Here is a 23,174-nt window from a genome sequence, read left to right on the forward strand (position 1 = left end):
GTTGCCTTGCTCCTCCCAGGACCCCGCCATCCCTCCTCCAAATTCTTTCGTCAATCCTACCCGCGACAATTCCCGCCCTCTTTTGAATTTGTCTCCCTCTTGTTTTATTATATTTTCTGCTTTTGGGATACTTCAACCATGGCCCCTGTCAAGGAATTCGGTCTTCTCTGCCTGGAGAACCCTCTGCTTGGTACGCATTAAGCCCTCCTGTCGTCGCTCTAATGCCGGGCCAAGTCCTGCGGCCATGCTTGTCTTACTGTCCCGCTTGCTTACCGGTAGCACCCCAATTGCAGATATCCAGGCTGTCGGCGATGAGGCTCTCCTGAACAAGTATGGCCTCAAGGCCAACGACGCCATTCTCGCCGAGGAGAAGCACATCCCGCTGTACGAGGAGCTGCTGAACAACTACGACGCCAAGCTCATTGCCGGTGGCGCTGCGCAGAACACGGCTCGTGGTGCCCAGTACATCCTCCCTCCCAACAGCGTCGTCTACCTGGGCGGCGCCGGCGACGACAAGTACTCGGCCATCCTGCACGATGCCGTCAAGGCCGCTGGCCTGCGCGTCGAGTACCGCGTCGACCCCAAGGAGAAGACGGGCCGCTGCGGCGTCATCATCACTGGCCACAACCGCAGTCTGTGCACGGACCTGGGCGCCGCCAACCACTACGACATCGACCACCTGAAGAAGCCCGAGATCTGGCAGCTCGTTGAGAACGCCGAGGTCTACTATGTCGGCGGCTTCCACTTCACTGGTGAGACTGACCTGGCGCCCGCCATTGCGTGCTTGAACACCTTGCTGACAACATGAAATAGTCTGCCCTCCTGCCATCATGGAGCTTGCCAAGCAGGCTGCGCAGCGCAACAAGCCCTTCGTGCTGTCGCTGTCCGCGCCCTTCATCCCTCAGTTCTTCAAGGACCCCGTCGATGCCAGCGCCCCTTACTGGGACTACATCATCGGCAACGAGACCGAGGCCGCGGCCTACGCCGAGTCCCACAACCTGCCTTCCAAGGAGCCCAAGGACGTCGTCGTCCACCTTGCCAACCTGCCCAAGGAGAACAAGCAGCGCAAGCGTGTTGCCATTGTCACGCAAGGCACCGAGCCCACTCTTGTCGCCATCCAGGGCGAGGAGGGCATCAAGGAGTTCCCTGTCCACGCCATCGAGAAGGAGAAGATCAACGACACCAACGGCGCTGGCGATGCGTTCGCCGGTGGCTTCTTGGCCGGCCTCCTCGAGGGCAAGCCCCTTGAGACGTCCATCGACATGGGCCAGTGGCTCGCCAGACTCAGCATCCAGGAGCTCGGACCTTCGTAAGTCACCTCGCCCTGCAATCATGCTTGTCATTCTTATACTGTATCTCGTCGGCATACACAACGAAACTCCTCTCGCCATCCCCCTCCCTCTCCCACTCTGCGATGCACCCGTACTAACTCGTGGCCTCCAGCTATCCCTTCCCCAAGCAGGCCTACCAGGCCTCCTCGTGAGCACCACCCCTGGTTAAAAGGGGCTTGGCATGTTAGAAACGACTGTGCGGTTCGGCGTTGAGGGCTAAATGGGGAAAACAGTTTCAACAACGGCGTTTGCATCTGTGATGCTGGAGCCCAGGGACGTTGCGGTTCTCTTCGCATAGCGACTCGGTATCCTCCACGATCCGACTTATTTGAACTTGAAAGATATGAATATAGACAACTGTCCGGCACTCTGGCCGTGTCCTTGATGCCAATCCTGCTGGCCAAGATATCTGATGACGCTGCGCTTAGTCAACTTCTATTGACGTATGTTGCGTGCTGTGGCATTTGCTGTGAACCCCGTCATGCAGTCGCCATGTGGACTCTTTGGTGGCAACACAAAGAGCTGCCCCCATTATACGAGTAGGAAAGCCACCACTTCCCCTTGAGCAGTCCTCGTCTTGGGAGGACATGTCGCTCAGGCCGTCAGCCATATGCAGTCCATGAGCTGCAGCGGCGCTTATCCGGGCGTAAACTCGAGGAAGGCTTGGAGCAACGTGTTGCTTCCAGAGGCAAACACGCCAGAGGAATTGACGCGGCGCAGAGCCCGTCCACCACTGGCTCCTCGCCACCGCTGCCCCCGATTTTACATCAGTGGGCTCTGTTGCGCCTCTGCCCCGGCCGCTCACTTCCCCCAAGGCGCGCGGCGGCCACCTTCGTCGAAGCGCGAAGTCGGTTCACCCGTCTGGCCACGAGCCCCGCGCGAAGCGCCGCCTGCCCTGTAGGGCGACGGGCCCTGGAACTGGTCCCGGACGTTCCCGTTGGCGGGCGTGCCCTGGTATAGGCTGCTCGGGTGCGAAAAGTAGCTCGCCATGGAGGATGAGGGAGGCGCGTTCGCGGAAGGGAGTTCTGTCCATCTTGGAGGCGGTTGGGGAGACCGCACAGCGTGGCCGGCAGCTTGCGCGGGGGCATGGCCTGAGAGAGATTGCAGCAGGCGCTCTCTGTGGGCAGCATCAGCTGGCGAGGCGAAAGAGCCGCCCACGTTGGCTTGTCGCGGGACCTCGGAAGCGAATAGTGAGGGCGGTGCAGTTGGTGCTGCATAGCCCCCAGGGCTGCGATTCGCGAACGCGTTGTCCGCAGGAGACCTGGGTGGCATTGTTCCCACTGACTGGATTTCACCGCTTGCACGCTTGTATGCCTCGGCGACAGCAGGAACTGGCTTCGGCATGTCGTCCCAAGCCCACGGGTAGGGCGCGAGGGCGCCCGGGCCGTCGAAGGAGTTTGGCCTCGAAGGCGTCGGAGCGGAGCCGAAGACGTCGTTGGCGGTATCAGTATGCATGCCGTACGAAGACGACGAGGAGCGGTTCTGCCCACGGTCGTCCTTCTGGGGCGTGGGCGGTCCGAGAAACGGGCTGAGCATCGCCATCACTGTCCTCTCGGTCTGGGCCTCGATCGCGGAGCCAACTGGCGGCGATGGTGTGTTTCGCTCAATCATCTGGTCTGTCCACGTTGGAGGAGCTGGCAGCTGCTGAGCAGACGCGCCGCTCGCCTGAGCTCCGGAGCCGGGCGAAGGTTGACCTATGTTACGGTCCGCTGGTGCTGTCGTGGCGCTCGACTGGTATTCGAAGACCAGTGAATCCTGAACGACGTTGCAGGAAAGGGGTGTGGCCGTGTCTTCGGCCATAAAATAAGCGCAACGAAGGACATCTAATATGCGTGCCAAATTCTCATGGAGGCCGTCTAGACGCTGCTCTGGATCTTGGATATACGACTTGTGTGTGACGCCATCGACGCTGTAGACACGGCAGTCCGCGGGAACAGAATCTCCTGTCAAGGAAGGCACGCCACGGATTTCAAGATCCTCGGGCAGCAAGTACGGAGCCGACGCCAGGTCTTTCCGCGTGTACGATACAACGCAGAGCTGTGTGAACACCTGAGCTAAAATCTGCATCATGGCCTGAATGGCTGGTCCAGTGGCGACGCCAGGGCCAAAGAGCTCGCGACGCTGAGACGCGATCCAGACGCAGTAGATTCGCAGAATCGGTAGCAGGGTTTCGACGACGGATACGATCTCCACGTGGCCGCAGTCGGAAGCACTGTGATCTCTGTCGGAGATCGCCTCTCGCAGTGTCGTTTCGAGGGCACGGCAAACTCTCGACAAGAACTGTGCGTTGAATCTCAGCGAGAACTGGCTGAATCGCAAGGCCGCTTCTGTCTTGTTTTCTGTTTTGGCGGTCAGAAGAGGTGTCGTGAAACGAGAGGGAGTGAACGCACCGGCATAATTTGCGCACGCAACATCATGCGCGCAGATGTTGACCAGCGCCATCTTCAGGAGGGTGCCTGAGTTGGCCGCATCTCGGCACGCCATATCTAGCCGGTGCATGACTTCATGCTCAAGCTCTTCATGCTGTGGAAAGCGCTCGCCTTGGTAGAAGAAGGCGTGAAGCTTGACAAACCAGGAGCTGAAGACATCCTGGGGGGTTGAGGGGCTCCGTCGGCCCTTGTCGTGTTTTGGCTTACGGAGGGTCTTGAACTCGTTCTCCAAGTTCGCCTTTGCATTGGGGTGAGGAACCTCTGAGACACGGGAGCGATAGAAGTTGTACACCACGTCGAGGTGATTCCCGCAGTCGAGGTTCACAATGCCAATCTGGTGGAGGGCAAAGCCCGATCGAGGCATGATATGCCGGGCCAGATTGTAGTACGTCAACGCCATGTCGTAGCCGGAGCTCCCCCGTTTCGCCTGTATACGGTAGCGTGCCAGGTCGCCCAAGTGCAACAATGTTGAATGACAGGACTGGAGCACAAGATGGCTCATATCATCGGTAAGCTGGCTGATGCGGTCGCCGGAGTCCATCGGGGCGGCATTGACTCCTTGCGCGGCGCGTCGCAGTTCCGGAATGTCGAAGCGGGCGGCAAGGCGCTGGATGTATCCAATGTAGAACTTCTGGGCGATACGCAGAAAGTTGTGGTACATCTTCTCGACTTTGCGGCGCTCGACAGCCTGCGCAGGATTCTTGGGGCGCTTGAGGACCCTTCGATACTCGGCATTGATGGCGATGTGGGTGTCCCAGAGGACCTCCTCGACGCCCTCGGTGTTTGCAAACTTGAAATCGAGGAATATCGTCGTGGCGCAGGCAAGTCGGAGTCTATCCGGCGTTAACGAGCAGGCCTCCTCCATATTGTCCCGGCGCAGACTCACTTCTCTAAGATGCCGTCGATTGCCTCGAACTTGGAGTCTTCTGCCTCGGAGGCATTCTCCGTGTTAATCTTCTCGAGTCGCCTCTGTATACTCTTGCGGATCTTCTGCGCGTGCCTGGTAGCGAAAGGTCAGCATTGCGGGAGCGGCGCAAAACGAGGTGGTCGCCGGGCCGCGCGCAGCAGGGCGCATTGCGCGGAGCGCACTCGAACTTACCCCCAGAGCTGGGAAGTCGAGGGCTCTACGGTGGCCATGGCGACGTTACGCGACCGTCGCCGTTCGCTAGCGAGAAGCGAGGGCAGTGGTGGAAGTAAGTGGTGGTTCGAGCGGAGCTCGGCGCACGATGCGCGGGGGAGGGATCCCGTGGTAGCAAGAGCGTCTCGTCGGGCTACAGTATCAACTCATACTCTCGAGTGCGCAGAATGCTCCGGGTCAGACGACCCATATCCTGGCTTGTCGGCGGATGGGAACGATGCGCAGAGGAGTCGGCTCGCGAGAATCGAGGGCTTGGGCCGACAGGGGACTCATTGGGGGAGATTTCGACGGGCCGACCCAGGGGTGGGCGAGATGAGAACTAAGGTTTTGTGCGCCAGAGGAACAAGAAGTCTGACCAGACAAACGGGTTTGTGAAGAGCTGCAAGGGCACAGTCAAAGAGGGACGAGCTGGCGGCCAGCGGCGGCGGCGGGCGGAGCGGTGGCTAAGGCGGGTGATGATGATGGGACAATGGGCATGGCTGCAGGTAAAGGTTAGGTAGGTTAGGTTAGGTGTGATGCCCCGTTGGGAGTGGCGGGCCAGGCCTTCACGCAGGTACGTGCGCCGCCAACAAGTGACCGCTGCAGCGACTTTGTTAGTGGCCGGAAGAGTCAGAAATGGCGTTTCTTCGGCAATTCCTACCTAAGGCAGGGCGCCCGCGCCAGGAACTGGTGGAGCGGCGCCCGCCCGTGGAAACCCTCCATCCTCCACTGGCGGGGTCCCGCCGGCCGGTGAGATCCCACTAACACAGCTTGACAGCAACTTCACGTATGGTACTGGAGCAGTCCAACAAGAGGCACCCGCGCTCTCACTTCTCCCTTCTACACGCTGTGATCCGCCGTGGGCACACCTCTGCTTCATCGCCCAGTCCTCGTCGGAAAATCATACAGTCTCGTCCCAATCAACCACCTTCCGGCTCCTCGTCGCTCGCTACGCATGCTCAAGGCGTCACCGCCTCCCACGGCACGGCAGGTCACTGACAGAGGGACAGACAGTCGGCTGAGTGTATGATCTTCCTGCCCCATCATCCCTCGAGCTCGAGGATGAAGCGCTCACGAGAGCCGGAAGAAGAAGACGACGACGAGGAACAAGCGCAAGGCCCTGATCCCCGCGTCACCCAGCGGAAGGCCACGACGCCACTGTCCATGCCCGGCTCGCCGCAACGGCCACCATCCAAAATCCCGGAGCTTGACACAGCCATAGACGATACTCAAGACGACTCATGCACAATGAGATGCTCCTTGCCACCTCACAAGTCTCCCATTAGCTTCAGCTCCTACGGAGACTATGAGACGCACTACCACCAGTTTCACACGAACCGGTGTCTAGAGTGCAGCAAAAACTTTCCGTCCGACCACCTCCTCGGCGTCCACATTGAGGAATGGCACGATCCCCTCGTCAAGGTCCGCAGAGACAAGGGAGAACACACTGTGAGCCTGACCTCCTGCCGAGTACTTTTCCCCCGGTGTCGGTTCTCTAACTCCCATCGCGCAGTACTCTTGCTTCGTTGAGGGCTGTGACCGGAAATGCCTGACACACCAGAAGCGGAGAATGCACATGATTGACAAGCATATGTACCCGAAGAACTTCTTCTTCTCCGTCACCAAAGACGGCATTGATGGGAGGCGGAGCCTGCTGGTCGACCACGGCCATCACCGACGAAGGTCCTCCGCGAGCGTCCAGTCCAAGGAGACGCGCCGTCGTGCTAGCACCTTGGAAGAACCCCAGGCAGGGCCCGGCCCAGAACGCAGCCCCGCTGTCGGTGTGGAAGAGGGCTCGACAAAGAACCCCAAGGAGACGCAGGATGCAGATATGGCCGACCTTACGGGCGCCATGTCCGCGTTGCAATTCGTGCCACCCAGCGTCCGCTTCGGCCGCGGTCGCGCGGGCTTTGCCAAAAGATAGAGCATCAGATGCACGCGATGATGATCAGCACGAGTTATGATGTCATGATGCATGGCCAAATAAAAGGTTTTCGACTTCTGAGACTTTGACCGTTCGTGTTGTTCTGAAGTCATGGTGCCTGCCCGCTTAAACATGAATGCCGTGTCGTCCCAAACGCCTCTGTGCGTAATTGCGCCCCCAACGCCCCGATGCCTGTCCCGATAAAGCTCTTGATCGATCTATTTTCATTCGTCTCGTCTAGTCGCTCGATGCGCAGCCACGGCAGCCACAGCTGACACACTGGACGTCCTGGTTGTCCTTCAAATCGGCTTTCGGGACGCGACATATGCATGTGCTGTTGAAGTTGGTTTCCTTGGTCTGAACGCAGCGGAGACAGCAGAGCTATTTGCGAATGTCAGCATATTATACCATGACAACGAAGCGGGAGTTGCCGTGCTTACATTCTCGTATCCCGTCTTTTTCCACTTGGCGATGAGCATCGCGTCTGCGTAGCCGTTCTTGAGCAACCACTCGTACAGCTGCTTGCTGATGGCCTCCTTCTCGTAGTACAGGTCGTAGACGTAGCGGCTCCTCTGGTGGGATATCTGGAAAATCTCCCACTGCGCCTGGTACTTGGGCCCCGTGGGCGGCGGCTTGTTTTGCGCGTCCTTCATCTTGTTGGCGAAGATGAGCAGGTCATTCTCGATGTCGCTGAAGCCTTCGGGCGGGGGCTTGCGCTTCGAGGCGTGCCTTATGGCGGGCATCTTGTTGGGCTTCTTGTGAAGTTGGTGGTGGTGCGCACAGCGGGTCGTGCTGGACGTTTGGCCGCAGAGTCGTCAGGTCGTCAAGTGATGGTCGAGGCAAGGCTGGAGCTTCGAGGTTTGGAAATCCACCTTCAGCCGCGTCGTCGAGGGGCAAAAGGCCTGTGGCGTTGCTGGGTGGCGGTGCGCGCCTGCGCGTCACGTGATATGTTCGGAGAGCGACTGGGGCCCTCGCGATTCAACTTCGCTCCAATTCAACGTCACGGCCGAGAGCCTTCCCGCAGCCATTGACAACGCATTGATCGCCCACCATGGCCATCACGCCGACGCAGTTCGCCAAGAAGACGGCGCAATGTGGGTATCAGTCGGGCTGACAGTTCGTGCATCGGCTAACAGCTCGGATACAGCGGCCAGCTGGGCGGATGCGAAGCGCCGAGTCCTCTCCTCCTACCGCGAATGGATGCGAGCCGTACGTCCCCGACAAGCCACGCCTGCCTGGATCAATCGCCCTCGAGGCATATTGGTCCGGTGCGTTACTCTGCCTGCGCGCGGGAGCTAACGAGCCTCCAGGCACCCGAGATCCAGACCATGTACAACATCCCGCTGCCCATCTCTGCCCTCCGCACCCGGGTAAGGCAAGAGTTTGAGCAGAACCGATTCGTCGCGAAGCTCCCAGTCGTCGATGTGCTTCTTTTCAAGTCGCACGCAGAATACCAGGTGCGGACAAAATGGCACCGAAATCGGGGGGGCAACCCCGGTTCCCGCTGGGACGGACGCTGATTGTGCGGCAATAGGAGACGATGAACTTCTGGAAGCAGACGACGCACGTCATGTCCTACTTCAAGGAGGAGAACTTCAGGGGCGATCACAGACGGCCATCGAACTTTATGCAGGGGTTCCTGGAGGTAGGTTGACGACACAATGATACCCGACATTGTCTATTCTGACACTGACTAACGCACTATCGCTTCCAGGGTCGGAATTAGAGAGAGCGCGGCAGCGACCGTGTGTATATATTGCAAAAGACCCAATTTTCGTTCCACGAGGAAACAGCCCGCAAAACGCCCCAGAATACCGTGATGCCTGTTGATGAAAATGCTTGACTGTAAACGCAGCGTGACTCCCGCGGACCCCTGGCGGAACCCCGTCACCTCGAGATGCCGTTCTCGGCGTTGAACGCTTCCCTCTTGGTCCAGAACTCGTCCGCCACGACGTCGCATACGTCCTGCAGGTCCACCAGTCCCTTTTTCAGTGCGTCGACGGCAGTGCCCTCTGTACGGGTGCGTCAGCGTCGGCTCGTACTCCACGGGGCAGACTAACGCCCGCATGTCTGGTCAAGAGTCCTTACCGTATGTTTGGATTCTGATGTTCATCTTTGGCTCAGAGGGATGTGGGATCGCGTAGGCGCAAAACTCAACATCCGGGCTTCGTGGCTGTTAGCACCTGACCGAGTGTACCGCTCAAATGAGCCGCGGGGAGCGCTGGGCGCCTTACTTCTTCATAATGACATATCTCAGGGCGTTGCCGAGAGTGTGTCCCTCGTCAGTAAACTCAAACGAGGCGGCGGTGTCCGTCGACCCGGGCAGCTGCGCGAGACATGTCAGTCACTCTTCCAACACCACACTTGGTATGAGCTTGTCGAAACCGGGGACATACGATCTTCACCCGCTGGGCCTCCACCTCCTCCTCTTCTTCATCCTCGTCCTCCTGCGCGTCGCCGTCCATGGCAGCGTCTGGTGTCTCCTCGGGCTGCGCAGATGGAGGGGCGTCTTGCATGCTGGCGTCCTGGGAGGAAGCCTCCTCCGGCTTCTTTGTCCTGCCCGGCATGGCGTTTGTGCAGGCTGTGTGAGAGATTTCTGGTGGTTTCTGAGCGTCCGTGTTGGCCCTGGTGTCTGCGTGTCTTCGCACTTGTCCTGCGATGGCGCCAGAGATGGTCTAGATGTGTTCGTCGTGTCTTGCGACAGTTGGGCTCGCGGGTCACTGACTGCATGACCTCGAATCCAAAAAATTCACGTCGAAGTCGGCTTAGGTGGGGCCTTCGGCCTCGCCCTACGGGGGGGTGGGGATAGGCCGTCGTGGTTCCAGCCGTATAGGCAGCATTAGGCTCGGAAAATACTGTTCTCTGATTGCCCGGGTAGCTCAATGGCTAGAGCGTGCGGCTTTTAACCGCAAGGTTGGGGGTTCGAGACCCCCCTCGGGCGTAATGTGACGCCTCGATTCATTTTTGCTGGACGTTGCGGCTGGTATTCCGCGGGACGGATCACCCTCCCTCGTAATAAAGGGCATCTATCTTCTTTTTTGGCCTTGGTTCTCACATGCTGCGAACCCCTCTGCCATCATACTGCATTTGGTAGGTCGAGCAGATTCGTCGGGTTTTTGCTGTGGTGACTTGCTCATGGCAGGTGGGCAAGATCCCGTCGTATGTAAAACAAGCCAGCGATCAAGTACTGTGACGGGCCACTCTCGACATGTGATCAGGGCACCTCCACGAATTCGCCCGAATTGTCATCTCACGACGCGCGGGGCGCTGCAATGCGGGCTGGGAAATTACAACACGAATACACATGCCGGTGTTACACATGGGTATGCTAACAACCGGATGACGACCTGACACGTTGATCAAGCAGGTGGCTGCAGGGTAGGATCTCAATATCATGCCGCGTGCAGGCCAACGGCGGTGCTCGATGATCACCAGGGTCAGTCACTTGCAGGGTCACCTGCAAGAGGCGGAGCGCGAGGCTACGAGGCCCTCTGGTTCAGACGAGGGACTTACACAGTGGTCGTCTGAGTTGCCCCGAGGGGAGCCGGAGCAAGGGGTGAGGGCCAAGTAAACCGGTGCGGCCACCGCAGGTATGCGGCAAGGCTGCATGCAGGCGGAACAGACAGACAAGTGCGTAGGCAACTGGGTGATGAGAGATTCATCAATCATACTGGCCAGGGGACGCAACCCGACGGCGCGGAAAGTGACCACGGCGTGACGCCCTGTACGATAATACCTGCATGCACAGCACCGTGGGCGGGCTCGCTCCGGTGATTCGCACTCGGACGGGCTGCTGGGCTCCTGCGTGCTTCGTACATACAGCAACCGTGCAGGTTTGCTGTACATTACAGTAGTTGCCGTACAGCGCAGTACGACGTGGGCGATGCGAACGTGACGTCGCGTGCGTCTGCGGCGACGATGGCGGCGGCGACTGGACTGCATCGAGTCTTGACCACCTGCTGGCAAGTGTGAAAGCGCCCCGGCGCGATGCTGTGCGCTCCCGGCCGCGACGGACACGCCTCCGCTGCCCGTCGGCGACTTTAAACAAAGAGCCCCCCTGGCCCGGGCGCTCTGCAGGTCATCCAATGAGCAGGCTGTCGGAACCCGTCCCTTGAAACGCCACCAGGCCGGTCGGTTTTGGAGGAGGCTTTCCCCAAAGGCCCCCTCCCCGTTCCCGCCGCTGGTCGTCGAGCCAGGAGCAGTAGCGAGCCAGGAGCAGCAAAAGCTCCATTTCGAGGGGGCGCCCGCTTGGGGGTTGGCGTCATCCCGGGGCAAACAACCCCACCACTTCAGCGGCAACCTGAGACGACGACAAGTCTCAGGTGGCCGCCCACCCCCTGGGGAGGGGGACCTTGCCGGGCGGCGTGTGCCAGCGTGGTGGTGGTGCTGGTGGTGGCTTGGGAGGAAAACGGCGTCAACGGTCTTCATTCATTCATCCTCGACCCTTCTTTTCTCGGACGAGGGGCGCCCGAATGACAAAACCTCGAGGCTGGACCCGCAGGCAGAGAGCAGAATCGTGAACCACGAAAAGAGGTTACTGGCACTGTGATACTCCTGGTACCAAGCCCGTGGCGGCGCACGGTCGTCCCTCGCTCGCAACGGGCGCGTGCTCGGTACTTGCTTTCTCGACCCCCGATTCGTGGGACCGCGTCCGCAAGCCTTCCGACCGAAGAACCTGTGGGACTTGGCGATGCCTCCGAACGAATCTCCGCAGGAAACTTGGTCGACCCGACAAGTCCCCAACTCAGCCCAGGGCCGGGCGCCGCGGCGGCGGCGGCGACATCGCCGTAGGAAGAAGTTGCGAGCCTTGTCGTCCTGATTCGACGGGCCGGAAATCAGGATGTTCAGAGCATCAACCGCCACCCCGGCAGGGTCGCGGACACAGGCGCGATGGCGGGCAAATCGTCTGGGCCAGCCGGGCTGCTGGGTGGGTGCGTTCCGCCCACTTGCCGCCCTAGTACTGCAGACGAACGGTGAGGCTTGACAACGGCACCACTCGGTGGAATCGACGGCGCGACGTGACGGACGGGGGCATGAATTCCGAAGCAGAGCAGTCAGCGCCTTGCGACTTGCTGCGCGGCAACAGGGAGCATGCTCTGCGTGTCTGGCATGATCGAGGCCTCGCGTTTTTTTTCGAAAGACTACTTCCATCCAGGCGCTGCCCGGTTGCGGGAATTTTCAACATGAAACCAAGAGGCTCACGCTGCCGAGGCGGCCAGAACAAAGAAGCTTCACCGCTCACAGAGTGGGCGAGGGCCAGAAAGAGAGGAAATTCGTCCCAAGGTGAGCCAAGGACTTATTGCGTCCTGTGCGGACACAGTGCCGGACAATATGAGCATGCGTGCCCACTGATGAGCATGACCAGGGCTAGGAGCATTACCGAATCTTCGACAGGGGGGTTCCGCGGCAGGGTCTGTCAGTGGGGGCGGTGATGATGATGATTGATGGTGTCTGCGGCAGGGCTGCTTCAACAGCTGCCGTAACTACTACAGCGTTCAACCTGGTATGCATGGACTGCTTATTTTGGCAGCAATGTCTCGACATGGCATTCGTAACAGCGGGCTCTGAAGGACCACGGGGTCCCATTCACGCGATGCTTCGAGGAGGTCGGACACCTCGGTGCTGGGACCAGGGGTCGTGCGTCCATGTACGAGCATGCAAGCATACAGTACAACAAAGAAGGTTGCTGCGGGCAATGCACCACCCGAATGGGCGGCTTGCGCTGGGCGTCGCACAGATCCGAGGTCACAAGGGCTTTATATGCGGATGCGGCAGGTAGGACAGAGATGCAGCAACAATAAGCTGGCTCTGTGCGGCTACTCGCCTTGAGTAGTATGTATCAAGTGCGCGTGATGTCCTGTGTGGTCTGGCAGCGGTTGGATGGAATAGACCATGCGTGGAGACGCCTCGTTTCCAGACCATGACGACCCGTGGTATCGTGGTTGGACGTCTCGTCAAGGTCCTGGTAACGTGGTCCGACAATATCAGCTGTAAACCGCCTCTTGTCGCATCGTAACAACACTGCCATATTACCGTGGCGGTGAATGGGCCGTCTAACCGCGGCTTCTCGAAATTCAGGCACTGGAAGAATGCATCCAGCGTGTCAAGTGGTACTGTCGTCAGAGGTGGCAAGGCAAGGAGGACGTTAGACTGGCAGGCATCTGGGCAGCGTCGACATCGCCCAGGTTGCGCCCTGGGTGCCGCCGAAACGACGAGCGCATCACCGGGGCCGGGTGTGGTGACGGTGGTGCAACTCGTGGCTTAAATGGGCCGAGATAGTTGGGGGGAGACCGGCTCCGTGCGTGCACCGCGGGCGAGGCTGTGGCTTTCCGATGCTCGTGAGCAACCGACTCCATCATGGGCGGCTGGTGGACTGGACTTGCGCTTGTGCAACCGCTGCCGCGCGTTGGCATATCACACGCGCGCTCCGTGTCTCTCGCTGCCCGTGGGCACAGGCATCCGGGAGCGGGCGACGGGCGACCGAGACGGCACGAGGTCAGATAAATCGGCGAAACGGGCCCTGTCGTTCTGGAACACGTCGGAACGCGGCGAACGAGCGCCAAAAACGTTTCTTCTGTGTGCGTGCTTGCTTGCGTGCGTGGCAGGGGGCTGGAAACGAGGCGGTGCGCCCTTTTGCGGGCATGAACGGATTGCCGATTCTTCACCTCCACTTTGACGGTCCACGATGACAACCTTGCGCACGAAAGTACGAGTACTTTGTGCTGTGGATGAGTGGTACGGCACGAGAGGATGTGAACCCTCTCAGGTGAAGCTTCGCCCCTCCGAGGTACTGTGCTCGTCGTACTGTGCAGTGCCGGTGTCAGGTAAGTAAACCAACCGCCGACCTAATAATGGGTAAATAGGCCACCGGCAGTGGAACGGGAGGAGCCCACCGCAGAGGGCTGACATCCATGTGCGGGATCACCGCCGGCCGAGAGATCGTCTTCATCGCCAACTGGACGAGTTGACGATGAGCTGAATGCCCTCCCGAACGCGGACAAAAGGCCGTGCAGCAATGGCAAGCTGGGCGGCAAGGTTGATAGGGCCCAAGGCTTCGTCGGGGACCTCGTCGCGCGCCACCATTGGTCGTCGGCGACGACTCGAAAGAGCACATCTTGTCTCAAAGGTGCAACGGGTGGGAAAAAAAGGGCTTGCAAATCGACCCCTGATCCGCGAGCTTCTGCGCCTCTGCGTCGGGTCTCTTTCGTCGCCAGACAGGCCCCTGCAGGTACCTCCAATCCTCCTGCCCGCTTGCCAGCCAAGCCAGCTTGCGCCCACCCACCTGGGCTGGGCTCGAGGTCTCCACTGGTCCCCTGGCGGCCCCCCCTCCCCCCCTGGTGCCCCTGGACTCCACCAGCGCGGCGCCCCTGGCTCGTTCGGTCCCATCCATCCATCGTCCCGTCCCCGTTTTGGCGGCAGTCCATTGCTTCAGATCCCCATCCCTCTGCCGCCTCGTTTGTCTGTCTGGCGCATTCCCGACGCATGGCCTGGGCCCCCTCCTTCCGTGTCAGTGTCGCACCGTCGCCAATCTGCCCCGTCGCCGCTCAGCGCTGGCCCGCCTGGGCGGCGGCGTGGCCAGACAGACACGAGTACTCGCACAGTACAGAGCGTGCTCGTGTTCGTGGGCGCAGCCCTTTGCACTTTCCTGTCCACTGCGCGGTGTCACGTACCTGGCTCAAGTACGGAGCGTCAGTTCCTGCCCGGCGAGAGGTTCTCTGCTCTGAGAACAGGTCCGGCGTGATTCGAGGCAGGCACGAGCTACTAGGTACGTGCAGACCTTAAGTGCCTTGCTGGAGCACCCAAGGCAAAATAGGTATCGTGTCACGTATGCCGCCCTGTTTCGCGCATGGCATGGGGGTACTTTGACCTGGCCCCATCCTGCGCCGCACATGACGCGAGATGGGAAATACTAAGTTAGTAATATACGTAGAGTACGCTCCGCCGCGTCTGGTATTCGAGCGTGAGGAACTCGCTTGGACGAGCGTCCTCGTACAAAGTACTTCGCACAAGGTACGCTACCTTACAGTACGGCACAGTACTCGCAATACCCTTTCTGTACTCGTACGAGTGCTGGCCAGTTTAATTCGCCCAAGTCCCCCGCCTGTGCGTCGAGGCAAGAACAGGCAGGAGAGGCAGGAGCAGGAGCAGCACCTGCTGCAGCCATTCGAAGCCATTCGCAGCCATTTGCAGGCAAAACGCCCGTCAGGGCAGGCAGGTAGGACTCAGACCAGTCCAGCGCGGGACCAGACCAGCCAAGCCAGCCAGGGGCTCCTTCCTTCCCGCATCGTGGGCCTGTTGTTTCGTTCCTTTTGTTCACGCTTTTGCAACCGAAACCGTCCATACGACTGCTGGTACTATACGGCACTGTACTCGTAATATGTACGAGTGCTGTAACATGCTGCCTGCTTAGCCTCTGCTGCGCCGTCCCTTCCCCTTTCATCCGTTCCTCCAATTCCGACCCGCCCACCCTTATCCAAGCCTGCTTGTTTGAGGCGACGGCGCGCCACGAGGAGATATAGCAGGTCCCCCTGTCGGTCTGCTCTGCCACCTGCTCGCACGGTACAGTGCAGAGCACTCGCACCCGCACTATCCATCTGGCGTCCATTATCCCGACCATCCCTGCCTCACCTCGCCAGGCCTCGCCGTGCCTTGCCTTGCCTTACCTTTTCTTCACTTGCCTCGCTCGTCTCCCACGCGCCCGGACGGCCTCTTGCAACCAAGCAAGGAACTTTACGCCGTCACCTTACCTACGTTACTGGCCTCTGCGCCTGTCAATTGCAGCCTCCGAGGTCCTGGTACATCGCACTTGCATCGCGAACCCTGGGAACGAGGAACCGGGCGTCTTACGTACGTACGTACATCCACAGAGGACCTGGTCACCCCCGACATACGAGACTCACTACGTGGACGTGCTCGTGCGGGTACTGCTTGACCTGGGACGCACCCTCATACATAACCCCCCCCCCGTCCGAGCTGGCCCGCCGCTGCCCAATCCCACTTTACCTCCCTTCTTGAAATACCACCCGCTGCCCTCACGCCCCCGCCCTCGCCGACGTCCTTTCCTCCTCCCCTCCTCCAGCTGCCACGGACAAGGCGAGTCCAGCCCGACGTACGACTTCTCGACCCCCTTCCGGCACGCCGACAGCTCCCACCGGCCGAGATCCAACCCGTCGACACTCGATCAGCTCGTCGTGTGCCTGTCCGCCCTTAGCCTGCATTGCGACACGCTTGCCGCGCATTGGCTCTGCACCAACCTGCCTTGCCGAATAGGTACAGCGCCCAGAGCCGCCAACGCCAACCGCCAACAGCACCTCAGCAGCACCACCTCCACCACAACGCTAGACGACCACCACCACCACCCACCACCGTTCGCTCACTACTGGAACGCTGCGCCGCCGTGATTCGCCATCCGCCCTCGCCGAGCCGCCACCCCTGTGCTCGCGCCGCGCTCCAGCCTGTCTCTGGTGTGCTGCAGGTGCCTGCCCGTGTGCTCGTACGCAGTCCCCGCTACATTCTGGACCTTCGACGGGCGCTTGCGCTCTGTGCCGTTGCTGCCTCGAACTGTCGCTCGCTCCCCAGTATTACCGACCTTCGGGCACCGCGCGCCCACCACCGTCGCTGACCATTGAAACTCGTCTGTCAGCACGAACCGACTCTGGCACACCCCCCAACCTCGACACCTCACGACTCGTACACCGCACCTGATATCCTCCAACACGACCCGAGCCACCTGGCACCAGGCTTGCGCTGCCGGTCTCGCATCCATCCACCACGGGCAGTTCAGCGCTCTCCTTTTCCCCCATCCGACACTCTTTCCCTCAAGACACGACGTTTTCCTTCGCCTGGCGCAAATCTGCTCTCGCGTGCGAGGATTGAGGAAGGGAGCTAGCCCGACTACGTGCCGGTCTGCAAGCACCTCGAACGACTCGACCGCCTACCCACGCACTCGGACGCCGAGAGACTGCAGCTCGTTCGCGCGGACAGCCTCAGGTTTTGTCTCGTGTACATCGGTTTATCAAGGATTGAGCCGCCAGCCTCAACATGAGTGCTGCAATCGCCATGGCCCCGTCTCCGGCTCCCCATGAGAGACAGTCCTTTTCGTCCGAAGGACCCTCGACAACCACACCCGCAGCCGCCCCCCCGGCCGCCGGTCAGGCGCCGTCATCTGCACAGTGGACAACGGGGACAGCTTCACTCTCCACGAGTGCCAGCGCCAGCGTTGCGCCCAGAAGACCGGGAGGGAGCAGTAGCCCAAAGGGCGCCGGCCCTTCTGCCCTTTCCAAGTCGTCTCCTCCAGGATCGTAAGCGCGACTCCCATACCTTGCTGCCTTCTGTTGTATTCCAATGCGATGTGATGCTGACCGCGGTTGACTGATCCCCAGGTCTCGACTTGATACGAGAGGACCGAAGATTGTTGTCAAGAAAGAGCCCGGCTCTCCAACACTGTCAAATACCAGGCCCAGGCCGCGTCGATTGGATCTTTCCAAAAACACCGTCAACACATCCAACAACCCCGCTTCGGCCGTACCTCTCTCGGCTCGCGATGGGCTGGGCATTCAGGAGGTTGGAATCGCCTGTCTGTCGCCAGGGTTTGTCACGCAAGACCCGGTAATGAAGGAACAGCTTCAGCGTAGCATGTCCGTCCGGGAACAGCAGCGCCACATTATTGAGGCGCGTCTACAGCAGCAGTCGGCCAAGGGGGATGGACCCTCGGACAAGGACAAGGAGCCTTCGTCTCAATTTGCGGCCAAGACGCCCGGGATGTCGCGCAGGAACAAGGCACCTCCTGGCCTTTCCATTGTTGCTCCGTCCCACGAGCAGTTCGCGAACGAGCGGGTGATTCAGTCTGCACCTCTCGGCCATAGCTTCACTGGCCGTCAGCACCCAGCTCCCATGTCTCGGCACATCGCCAACCAGCCCTCAAACCTCTCGAGCACTTCACACATCCATCACGTCCCAGCAAACCAGACCAACAACAGGCTACCGCCTCTTAGCGACGTCTTTGGTCAGAGCGTTTCCGCCCACCCAGACAATGCCCCTCAGTCGCTTTATCCCGGCAATCCAAGGGCACCCCTGACTTCCCCCGGCAACCCTCAGCAACATCAGCAGATGCCGACCTCTGGACGACCGCGCGAGTTCAAGTCTGCCGAGGAGGCACAGCACGAGCTAGCTGGCGGGCGGCCTGAGCTGTTGCCCAAGATCGTACACTATGGTGGACACCAGCCCCCGACGCCCCCGTCGCCCGTTACAGGCAACAGGCAGGCCGACGGCAGCCGCAGCGCCAGCAAAAGACGGACACGAGCAGAGTATGAGGACGGCGGCAGCCCCCCTCTCGGATACGGTCCCGCCCCTACACGACGCGGGCCATTCGGCGAGGGGCGTGACAGTCCCGAGACCCAGCGGCAAAAGAAGGACGAATTTCTCCGCCTCTGCTCGAGGGCGTGGGACTTGTTTCACACTTGATTTCTCGGCGCACGGGCGAGGATGCCTCTTGCGAGCTATGCGATACGGCGATATCATGATATGTGTTGAACGGTCAATACTCTTCGGCGATACATCAGCTACAATGCATTGGTGCAGAGCTGCCAGACGTCATCGGCGGCATGCCATATTCTTGTTTAATACTTATTCACGGACATTTTGCGCACCCGGGGTGCCAAATTAACTACCGCTCTGGTTTCTTGGAACGAGTGTGTACGCGGGGGAGCCGAGCGGAGGCTGGTTCCGCAGGGAGTTGGTCAATGAAGGCGGCGACGGCGGCGGCGCAATCGCGAGACGGGCATGCCTTGCTGCGCCTGGTGTTGACGAGGAGGCTATGCCTCGCGCGGCATCATCATGTTGCGGCACTTCTGCTGTGCCCCGTTTCCTTCTCGGACGGGCCACCGGATACAGGGCTACTCGGCTTAGTCCGTCGACTTGCATGAGGTCTTTTGGTTGGGGTTTTGGCAGTGATGGATGTCACACTATCTCATGGACGACGGGAACACTATATACATGTTTGATCCTGGGCATGGGACATGACAAAGGAAGCGGAAGGTAGTTGCGCGGTCATCGATATTTCTCCCGGAGTTGGTCGCCGATAGTTGAATTGGAAATGAACCCATGCTACTTCGTACCCATATTCTGCCGATGTAGCGGGCGACGAGGCCATGACGCGAGACCTCCATCAGCATGACGAGAGGCTGTTTCGTGTGCCGTGCTCCTTGGCCGCAGGACATCTACACCGAGTGGCAACTCTACAGGGTCCCAAGTCATAGTGCCTTGGAGGCAGGCCCATGAATGGGTACATGCGAGAACTGCATCATCTCCAAATTCATTGGGTGGAGACGGCGAGTGTGGACAGATCAGAAGGGTAGTCAATTCCTATATCGCAGATCCGAGTTGCCCCCTGAAGGGCTCATCATCAATAGCCTGAGCGACACGCCAGTCGTGGACGACCCGTTGCTGCCAATAGAGACTAGATGACCCTTCTGTCCAGTCCTGACGTATCCAAGCCAGCCGGTGCCAGCGGGCTTCCTCCACGTACAGCAAAAGCCTCCCCATCTGCGCGCAAGTTCAAGATTGCGAAGGGTAGAGACGGGTAGCCCGCCCGCTGCGTCGTGGTACACCGCCGTTGCGGTCTTGTCATATCCACTCCCGCCGTGTGCGGTGCCTAGGCTTCTCGCTCTCTATTCCACCAAGGAAGCCTGCGTCTCGGAAAGGTGCATGACGCGCGCTTGCTGCCGGTAGAGTGCAGCCATATGAGCCTCCAACCAAACAACCCCCGTCCAGAACGCCGGTGCTCGATAATAGCGTGGAAGAAGCGGTAAAAGTGATGTGAAGGTGTATACTTGCAAAGAGAAGCGAAAGAAAATGATATCGCGGGTGATTGTCGTAGAGTCATTACGTCGGTCCGAAGGCACACACTCTCGCTGTGTGGCGCGTGCCGCGGTTCCGGGGTCCCCATCTCCGCCAAGTGGGAGGCAAAGAGTCGTCTGCAAGATGCGCGGCGCATCCTTGATTCACGCCCGCAGTCAGATTGCAGTCCGCCATGCCAGCACAGCATGACGGACGGTATGTTAGAGACCCTCCTCGCCGGCCTTGCAAAGTTTTATTTCCCGGACCCATTCGGACTTGAGGACTTGAGCGGCGGTGAGACGGCGCGTCGGGTGCGGGTCTAGGACGGAGTAGATGACGTTGCGGCATCGGGCCTGAGGGAGCTGTGTTAGCCTGAGCAATACAGAAAACGACGAGGGCGATACAAACGTACCCGATGCAGAGACTCAATGGGGCCGTAGCCTTCTTCATCGCGGCGGCCCTCGAGATAACGAGCATAGAACTCGTCGTCGTCCTTCTTGGCGACTCGCCAGAGATGGCGGCCGGTCCGCATCGCCATGTAGATGACGCCGCAGGCCCAGACGTCGACGGCGCGGGCATCGAATTCCTTGTCGGTGTATTCTTCAGGGGAGATGTAGGGGGCGGAGCCGCACAGGCCAGAGACCATGTGGGCATCAGTCTCCCAGGCCATGCGGAAGCACTCGCCGTTACCAAAGTCGGTAATCTTGAGCGCACCGCGAGTGGTCAGGAGGAGGTTCTCGGGCTTCAAGTCTCGGTGGGCGACACCCATCTCGTGGAGGTACTCGACACCACGCATCATCTGCTTGAAGAAGCAGTCGGCCTCCTGGACCTCCAGCTTGCCGCTTGAGAGGACGAGGGTGTAGAGATCGCCGCCGGCGCAAAACTCCATGACCTCGCAATAGTCGCCCTTGGAATCCTTGAGGAGGTCGAGGGTGTGAATGACGTTGGGGTGGCGTAGCGACGAAGAGATACAAAACTCGGCGGTGAGTCGCTTGCTGTACTTCTTTTCCGTCTCCTCGGGGCGGCGGCGGAACTCCTTGACGGCAAACAGCTTCTCGCCGCTGCCACCGAGCTTCTTGTGGGAGATGCGGACGATGCCGAAGGCGCCCCGACCGACAACTTCCTGGCATTTGCCATACTTCTCGACCAGTGTCGACGATGCGTTGGGGCCGCCCTTCTTATCTGAGGCGGCATCATCCTTCTCCTGGCGCAGGGAGTCGACCCAGTTGGAGACGAGAGACAAGTCGTTGTCGGGAGCAGCCTCCTGCTTCTTGCCGAGCAAGCTACGCCACATGTCGGATAGCTTTTCCTGCCGGCGACTTGACTTGAGGTGGTGCTCATGGCCGCCTGGAGCGTCGGGGTTGGGCACGAAACGCTGGCCCAGTTCCTTGCCGGGAATGGCCTTGGACTGATTCGGCGGCGGTTTGTCGCTGGCTCTGTCCGATGTTGATTCCTTGCGTGGCGTGGGCGAGGCGCTCCCGTTCAAAGAAGAGCCACGGGGGCGAGAGCTCTGGCTGTCGCCGTTGCTGCCACCATTCCTGGGAACCTCCTTGCTCGAGAACATGCGAGTCAGGCGCTCCTTGACCGACGACTTCTCCGTCGTCGGTCGCAGGTGCGACGAGTCGCTGCCGGCGACGGAGGGAGCGTCTGAATGGAGGCCCGCATCGTTGGGCAAGAGGCCAGGAGATTTTTTGCTATCGTGGCTCTTAATCGAGGAGGGCTTCGAACTCGGCGCCGAACTCGGTTTTGAATCGGGGGCGGCGGCGGGCATTTTGACAGGGTTGGCCGCGGCGGGACGTGCAGGACTGACGTAGTGTGGCATGCGTCGGTTCGGGGGTCCTGTTGGGGCGGCTGGTTGTCGCGCGGGCGCGGACGCGGGCGCAGCGAAGGCAATCGGCGTCGCGAGATGGACTCGATCACCTCCCGTTGGGTCTTGCCGTTGCGGAGGGGACGCAGAAGACCCAGGCGAGGCGGGAGAGGCGATCAGAATTATGTGTGAATGAGGAAGAGATTGAGAAAGCGCAGCGGGGTCGATGTGTCGACGCTGGGCGCAGGCAGGCGAATAAAGAGGAATCGAGTCCTGGGTGCGGCCGCTGACGTCGACAGCCAGCAGGGACTGTCCGAGTGCGGTGGATGACAAACCAACAGGACCGTCACGGTGGGCGGCGCTGGATGGTGCTCGACAGTTGTCGGGGCTCAAGCCGACTGGTGATCTCGAGTGTGTGCGTGAGTGCAACTGCTACGTACGACAAAGGCAGCAGCTGGGAAGGAATTCGCCCGGCGCAGGGCCGCGACGGTGGCGGGCGTCGAGTGACGACGAAGGACGTGTGTAGCCGTGGGAGCGGAGCGGCGGTTGCGTGTCTGGGAGAGAGCGCCGGAGGGGTGCGGGCGGGAAACGATGTGGAATTGATCGCCGGGCGCTGCGAGCGGCGAAACGAGGCGACAGGGATGGATGGGCCGTTGGCGACTCGGCGTTCGGGTGCAGGCGCAGGCGCACGACCGCAGGTGCGTAGGCTGGGGATCCGTGGGATCTGAGACCTGGGCGCGGGAGGGACTGCAGAGGTGGTGCAGCGCTGGCTCGGCTCTGGCTCGCACTGGCTGTGGGTGGAAGGCGAGGGACGGGACGACGTCGAGGTGTGGGAGGGAGCTGGCGAGGTCGGGAGAGGACGGCCAGCGACGAGCGCGGCGCTTGGAGGGGGGCAGGCACAGCGGCCCTGCGGAGCGATGTTTGGCTCCTTGTACCGACAAAAGCGTGGGCGGGTCGTGGACCGGGGTGGGCGGCTTTGTCGTCGACGAGGGCTTTTTTTATTGCTGGGTGCTCGTGCAGTCTCAGCCCTGCCGCAGCCACGCGCAGACCAGGAAAGGCGAGCAGAAAAATAGGTAGCCGGCGAGGACGACGCGCAGGTGGAGACTGCAAGTGGTGAGAGGCGGCCAAGAAGAAGGAGGAGGAGGAGGAGGAGGAGGAGCAGGAGGAGGAGAGGGAGGTGGTGAGGTGAGGAGAGGAGGCGAGGAAGAAGAGCCGATGCGTGTTATTAGAGAAGGAGGGCGAGAAGAGGCAGGGACGGAGGGACGGACGGGGGGGTGTGGTGGGAGGAGAGACGGCGGCGGGCAGGACAGGACAGGACAGGACAGGACAGGACAGGACAGGACAGGACAGGACAGGACAGGACAGGCCAGGACAGGACAGGCCAGGACAGGGTGGGCGAGGGAATAAATGAATGAGCCCACGGAAGGGAAAAAGGGACTAAAAGGAAGTTTGTTCGCAGGCAAACTCACACGCACACGCACACACACGCTGGCACGGGCTGCGGCGCTGAAGCAGGGCAGGTGCGGCGGGCAAGCAGGGCAGGGCAGGGCAGGTGCGGCGGCCTAGCGACTGCCGTAAAGTAGCCCAGAAAGGTCTCGGGCTGGTACGAAGTACGAAGAAGGGGCGCCAACGTATAGGTAATAGTCCCGTGCAGCGCGGCGCTGCCAGCGAGTGGTTTGCTGGGGTACTATAGTGGCAGCAGAAGCGGTAACTGTACCAACTGCCTCAA

The 23,174-nt window shown here is 60.3% G+C and overlaps 8 protein-coding genes and 1 non-coding gene across 9 annotated transcripts; 5 read left to right on the plus strand and 4 right to left on the minus strand.

Moving 5' to 3' along the window:
• Positions 1-138: 138 nt before the first annotated feature.
• Positions 139-1,483, plus strand: PLICBS_002824 (adenosine kinase; the record flags this gene model as incomplete). The annotated part of the gene is made up of 4 exons (XM_018322533.1): positions 139-190; positions 294-752; positions 814-1,309; positions 1,444-1,483. 4 exons carry the CDS (start codon positions 139-141, stop codon positions 1,481-1,483), a joined length of 1,047 nt encoding a protein of 348 aa, XP_018180013.1.
• Positions 1,484-2,132: 649 nt separating this feature from the next.
• Positions 2,133-4,897, minus strand: PLICBS_002825 (uncharacterized protein; the record flags this gene model as incomplete). The annotated part of the gene is made up of 4 exons (XM_018322534.1): positions 2,133-3,670; positions 3,722-4,593; positions 4,647-4,760; positions 4,860-4,897. The coding sequence occupies 4 exons, from the start codon at positions 4,895-4,897 to the stop codon at positions 2,133-2,135; spliced, it is 2,562 nt and encodes an 853-aa protein (XP_018180014.1).
• Positions 4,898-5,939: 1,042 nt separating this feature from the next.
• Positions 5,940-6,801, plus strand: PLICBS_002826 (uncharacterized protein; the record flags this gene model as incomplete). The annotated part of the gene is made up of 2 exons (XM_018322536.2): positions 5,940-6,326; positions 6,391-6,801. The coding sequence occupies 2 exons, from the start codon at positions 5,940-5,942 to the stop codon at positions 6,799-6,801; spliced, it is 798 nt and encodes a 265-aa protein (XP_018180016.2).
• Positions 6,802-7,038: 237 nt separating this feature from the next.
• On the minus strand, positions 7,039-7,544 carry PLICBS_002827 (uncharacterized protein; the record flags this gene model as incomplete). Its single annotated transcript, XM_018322537.1, has 2 exons — positions 7,039-7,182; positions 7,242-7,544. 2 exons carry the CDS (start codon positions 7,542-7,544, stop codon positions 7,039-7,041), a joined length of 447 nt encoding a protein of 148 aa, XP_018180017.1.
• Positions 7,545-7,852: 308 nt separating this feature from the next.
• PLICBS_002828 (uncharacterized protein) lies at positions 7,853-8,527 on the plus strand (the record flags this gene model as incomplete). The annotated part of the gene is made up of 5 exons (XM_018322538.1): positions 7,853-7,895; positions 7,949-8,010; positions 8,112-8,258; positions 8,336-8,446; positions 8,516-8,527. 5 exons carry the CDS (start codon positions 7,853-7,855, stop codon positions 8,525-8,527), a joined length of 375 nt encoding a protein of 124 aa, XP_018180018.1.
• A 161-nt stretch (positions 8,528-8,688) lies between these two features.
• On the minus strand, positions 8,689-9,368 carry PLICBS_002829 (RNA polymerase subunit AC19; the record flags this gene model as incomplete). Its single annotated transcript, XM_018322539.1, has 4 exons — positions 8,689-8,813; positions 8,890-8,966; positions 9,036-9,127; positions 9,198-9,368. 4 exons carry the CDS (start codon positions 9,366-9,368, stop codon positions 8,689-8,691), a joined length of 465 nt encoding a protein of 154 aa, XP_018180019.1.
• A 301-nt stretch (positions 9,369-9,669) lies between these two features.
• PLICBS_002830 lies at positions 9,670-9,742 on the plus strand. The gene has a single exon. It is a non-coding gene; the product is annotated as a tRNA-Lys (tRNA).
• A 7,670-nt stretch (positions 9,743-17,412) lies between these two features.
• On the plus strand, positions 17,413-18,264 carry PLICBS_002831 (uncharacterized protein; the record flags this gene model as incomplete). The annotated part of the gene is made up of 1 exon (XM_018322540.2): positions 17,413-18,264. The coding sequence occupies one exon, from the start codon at positions 17,413-17,415 to the stop codon at positions 18,262-18,264; it is 852 nt and encodes a 283-aa protein (XP_018180020.2).
• A 1,595-nt stretch (positions 18,265-19,859) lies between these two features.
• PLICBS_002832 (serine/threonine-protein kinase HAL4/sat4) lies at positions 19,860-21,409 on the minus strand (the record flags this gene model as incomplete). The annotated part of the gene is made up of 2 exons (XM_065600089.1): positions 19,860-19,991; positions 20,051-21,409. 2 exons carry the CDS (start codon positions 21,407-21,409, stop codon positions 19,860-19,862), a joined length of 1,491 nt encoding a protein of 496 aa, XP_065456161.1.
• Positions 21,410-23,174: the final 1,765 nt, after the last annotated feature.

The sequence above is a fragment of the Purpureocillium lilacinum genome, assembly GCF_023168085.1.
Source record: "Purpureocillium lilacinum CBS 284.36 DNA, scaffold_2, whole genome shotgun sequence".
In the NCBI taxonomy this organism is placed as follows: Eukaryota; Fungi; Ascomycota; class Sordariomycetes; order Hypocreales; family Ophiocordycipitaceae; genus Purpureocillium; species Purpureocillium lilacinum.